This window comes from Trichosurus vulpecula, chromosome 5, assembly GCF_011100635.1.
Source record: "Trichosurus vulpecula isolate mTriVul1 chromosome 5, mTriVul1.pri, whole genome shotgun sequence".
NCBI classification, from domain to species: Eukaryota; Metazoa; Chordata; class Mammalia; order Diprotodontia; family Phalangeridae; genus Trichosurus; species Trichosurus vulpecula.
Genome location: NC_050577.1, coordinates 101,492,651 through 101,497,695, shown reverse-complemented (window position 1 = coordinate 101,497,695; position 5,045 = coordinate 101,492,651). Strand labels below are relative to the sequence as shown.

General features: G+C 39.4%; 1 protein-coding gene across 1 annotated transcript; it reads left to right on the top strand.

Annotated features, from left to right (window-relative positions):
* The first annotated feature begins 3,289 nt into the window (after positions 1–3,289).
* Positions 3,290–3,625, top strand: LOC118850632 (huntingtin-interacting protein K-like). Its single transcript, XM_036760184.1, has one exon. It carries the CDS (start codon positions 3,290–3,292, stop codon positions 3,623–3,625), a length of 336 nt encoding a protein of 111 aa, XP_036616079.1.
* The last annotated feature ends 1,420 nt before the right edge of the window (positions 3,626–5,045 follow it).

The window sequence follows — 5,045 nt, the reverse complement described above, 5'->3', positions numbered from 1 at the left end:
ATTCTATGACTCCATGATTCATTTAGCTGATTTTAAAGGGGTGACAAACTTTCTTTGGTTTCTAGTTTTAAGCAAACATTAGCAGGCTGAACAGGTCAAAAAAGGGTGGCTCTAGTAATTGAGTACACTTTAAAAACATGAGCAGTTTGTTCTTGCTGATAAATTAGACAGCTGCTCTGAATTACATTTCATGCTGTTTTCACAAACAGCTAATTTCCTGCTGCTGGTACTAAAGCTACTTGGAACTATACATAATTAACTCCATCACCTTTTCTTTATCCTTCAAGAAAGACATCAAATTATTTGCTTATATTTCCAATGGTAAAATATTCAAAAAAAGTTCTCTCCCAAAATACTATGGCAAATATATATATATATTCAAAGTACAGGATATTTCATTAATTCTGTAATGCTTACTGTAAAATGAATGCATGAATTTTTTTTAAAAGTCTTCCTGTTATTATGCTAGCCTCCCTTTACTGCAGGCTTTATTAAACTAATGTATTTTTCACTTCCCACATATTTTACAGTTCATAAAATTTTTTTCTAAATTCAAAAAAAATTACCAACTCATGTCAGCCTTTTTGATTGCTAAATCCAATTTACATTTTTACATCCAACCACTTCCAATCAACATTATGCAAATTATAGCATAACTGAATGCAGCATAAAACTGCAATACTTTCTAATGGAGATTTAGAGGGGGGAAACCTTAGTTACAAAGAGCATTTATCAAGAATGGGCTTATTCCATTATAGTTTAATATAAAGAAAAAACACAGGAGACCTTTTGAAAGCTATTCTTTCCTGATTATTTTAGCTACAAAGTGTATATTCAACATCACCATAAGGATGCTTGTAACTGTAAACAGAAGAAAAACTTCCTTTTACCCAAAAAAACCACAGGAACTTTCACTCCTCAAGAGTTCATAGTAGTACATTTGTTATCTCATATACTTATCAATTTATAAAGGTTTTTTTTTAAGTGCCATTTTACTAATAACAAAATTCTGACTGTAGAGGAAAACAGTATGCTGGTATTTACACTTGTGGTTATGATGTACTATTAAAATAATTTATTTTCTTCCAATTTCTATTTCATTTTCATGTTCCTTAGTTAAGTGTGTAACTAAATTTAAAATGGATTCCACACAAATATATACACACAAGTACTCACTGGAGGTTACAAATAAAAATATTTTCATTGCAACTGTAAATTATACTCATTCCTCTATGTACATGCTATCATTAAAAAATAGGTTCCTTTTCTGCTTATAATGATAAATTGTTCCACGCTGTAGAAAAAAAATAAAATAAGCTCCTTCAGTTTCTGAGATTCATTGAAAAAAATCACAGTGCTATATACAACTCCTTAAAATTCTTCCCTTAAATACCACATCTGCACACGTTTTCCAAGGGATTTTGCAAGCATTTCCTGGAATTATAATATAAAAATACGCTGTCAGTTTTCATATCTTCTTCACTGTTCTATATAAGCACTTGCTTAAAATGTTCGAAGATAAATACTTGTTCATATTATTTTATCCATGAGCATAATTACAGCAATATTACACCATACATTCTTCTGTGACAAGGTGCTTTTCATATGTTTTTCCCCCAAATGATCAAATGCAAGCAAACAAATGTCACTTTACCCTACTCCCTCTTATAGCCCCAGCGTCCCTTATTATCCTCACAAGCTCAGTTGTTTTCCAGTCCTGTCCTACTCCTTGTAATCCCATTTGGGGCTTTCTTGGCAAAGATACAGTGGTTTGCCATTTCATTCTCCAGCCCATTTTACAGATGAGGAAACTGAGGCAAACAGGGTTAAGTAACTTGCCCAAGGTCACCCAGGTAGTAAGTGTCCGAGGCCAGATTTGAACTCAAGAAGGGGAATGGTGCCAAATACAAGGCGAAACTAAACTTTATTGAGGATCCCAATAAGCTGTATATTGACTTAGAAAACCACATATATATTTGGATATTTCTTTTCTTATTGATATATTAACGCATTAAAATCAGATAGGAACTACATTTTAACCTGGTTCAAGCTGCACTCAGGAGTATTTGGGCCCATGTCTGATGCAAATTCTTAGTTCAAAAGAGCAGCTATCTCTGACTCCTTAGATAATAATTTCTAACCTAACCAGTAAACAGTTCTTGTATATAAATACAGGAAAACAAAATGGCCTCTACTCCCATATCTCTTACATTCTAATAGGAGAAAACAAAGTATAAAGAGGCGCTACAAGGGGAATGAGAATATCCTCACGTGGATAGAAGGTGAACAGTCCAAAGAATGAAGTGAGCTGAGGGTGAAGAGAACATCATGGCTTGGGCTCCTCAAAAAATAAATAAATAAATAAATAAATGAAAAGGCAATCTTGGGTAGGGAGATTCACCAATCAGTGTGCAGGTCTAAAGAGAAAGGAGTTATTCCCAGGTGAAGAAGGCAATTAGGGGAAGGTGGAACATTCTGGAGAATGAGTTGAGTTTATGTCTTTTTTCACTAATCCTCTGACCTGTGGACCTCTGAAACCCATCCATTCGTTCCTTCTGAAACTCAACTTCTTGTCTACTAGAGCTGACAGAGTAACTACCAGACAGGTAAAACTGCTCTCTCCTTCCTGGAGGGGCCCTGTTGCCATCAACGCCTTTAGGTACCTTACATGATCCAGGTCAAAAGCTCACTTTACAATTTCATCTGCACTATTTTTTCCCCAACTGGCAAAGACACAACCTGATACCAGGTATCCACATCCCCATCTTTGTCCCTCTCCCCACAAAGAAAGATTTTTAAGGAGAAAGAACGCTAGTTTGAAGCAAAATATATTACACCTGGATTCTGACAACTCAAATTTTAACAAAAAAATAAGAAAACTGCATATTTTGCTTAGCATAATCAATAAGAAAGTTAGCTATGATAGAAGAATTCTAATGTATTTCTCAAATGAAGATACCAATTTAACTGTTGTGTTGTCCTTCATTCTCAAAGAGGACCATGACATCAGGCAAATGATGACATGACTTGCAGTTGACTTTGATTTGAGTGAGGGAGGGCTGTGCAATGTCACCAGCCTCACTTTCTCCTCCAGAGCCATCTGAATCCAGTGACCTGATATTCATCAGGATGACTGGAGAGGACCCAGGATGCAATGGGAGACCCTGGCCCTTTTAGGCCCTAGCCTTTTCCTGTACTTATTTAGAGTAAGGAGACACCCTCTTTAGGAAGTGGGTCGGTAAGTCGCTGAAAAGACGTAGCGTGTGGGAGGCAGCGTGGCTGGGATGAGATGGTGACCAAGGGTGATGTAGAACTGGAACTAGAGACCAAACCTAGTGGCCCCGAGCGGCCACCGGAGAAGCCGCGGAAACATGACAGTGGCGTGGCCGACCTGGAACAAGTGACTGACTATGCAGAAGAGAAAGAGATCCAGAGCACCAACCTGGAGACTGCGATGTCTGTTATTGGACACCAGCAGTCCCGGGAGGAGAAGGCCAAGCAGGAGCGGGACAAACAACTGGCAAAAGTTACAGTCAAGAAGGAAGATCTGGAACTCATAATGACAGGGATGGAAATCTTGAGGGCAGCAGCAGAATGGAGTTTGGGGAACACCCGGGCAATGTAGGAGAAGCTCTTATTACCTTTACCAACTAAACTTTGAATGGCCATGTCTTGATGGATTTATTTATTTGAATAAAGGTTTCTTTCTTCTCCCCCCCCCCAAAAAAAAGTGAGTCAATGGGTGGCCCCTTTAGTTTGGAAAAAAAATATCAAGCTGGGAGGGAAAGACCCTCAGAGTTGCTGTTCCAAAAAGAAATAGTTACCATGGACATTCACTATAAGGCAGGAGTGCCCAAATGACAGCCATTAAGTGGAGCTTGGGCATGGACCTATTGTGGTCCAATCAGAGTTAACTGCGTATAAGGTTTTGAGGAAGAAAGAAAAAAGAAAAGAAGAAAAGAAAAGACAAAAAAAGAAAAGAAAGAAAAGAAGGAAAGGAAAGAAAAGAAAAGGAAAGAAAAGGAAAGGAAAGAAAAGAAGGAAAGGGAAGAAAGGAAGGAAAGGGAAGAAAGGAAGGAAAGAGAAAGAAAGAAATCTAGCCAGCAAACCACAAGTTAAGTGAGCCTAAAAGGGCCAGGGTCTCACATTGCATCCTGGGCCATCTCCAGGAGTCCTGACACATATCAGGCCACTGGACCCAGATGGCTCTAGAGGAGAAAGTGAGGCTGGTGACCTTGCACAGCCCTCCCTCCCTCAAATCCAAGTCAACTGAAAGTTATGTCACTGATGCCATGGTACTCTTTGAAAATGAAGGGCAAACGCAAACTGTGAGTAGACTGAGCTGCCTGAAAGGGCCCCAGCTGGTTGGGTAATTCGGCTCATCCTTTCCCTCCCCTTCTTCCTCTCCCTTTCCCCCTCCTTCTTTTCCTCCTCTCCAAAGCAAGGTAAATTTTGATGGCCAGAAGCTGCCTACCAGTTTAATACTACTGAGTCAAATAGTTCTGTAAAAGATACAGAATCACTTCCTCAGAAGTACCTTCACAGTGTCAACTGGAGCAGAACCGATTTCTAAACTGTGGGTGGCTGGAGCCAAACAAACAGCAGGCTAGAGACAGAAGAATCAGGACACAAACAGAAGTTTAATTAATTTCACAGTGAAGAAAATGATGTATGCATATTGGAAACCCCCACCCTGCCCCAAAGGAGGGCTTAAGGTTACTAAGGCTGGGGCCTCTTATATACATGAAAGGGGTTGACCCACAACACAATCATTCTTAGATCTTGAGATATTTCTCATGGTTGCATTTCTTAGGACAATACAAGCATTCTTGGGTCCAGTGGGAACAGTCATTGTCTTGGGGGTCATGGCCACCCTGCCAGGTACAGAACCAGAGCTCTGTGACAGGAACAGGAGTACAGTACCTGTCAGTGGCTGTGAACATGTGACTGATGGCCCTGGGAAACAGAGGAAGCTAAATCCTTCAGTGAACACCTGGTGCTGGTGCCAACAATACACTCTGCTCACCTTGAGTGCAAAAGATTAT

Bases quoted from the DNA above. Each gene is read 5' to 3' on its own strand.
- LOC118850632 (XM_036760184.1), top strand. From the start codon at position 3,290: ATGGTGACCAAGGGTGATGTAGAACTGGAACTAGAGACCAAACCTAGT.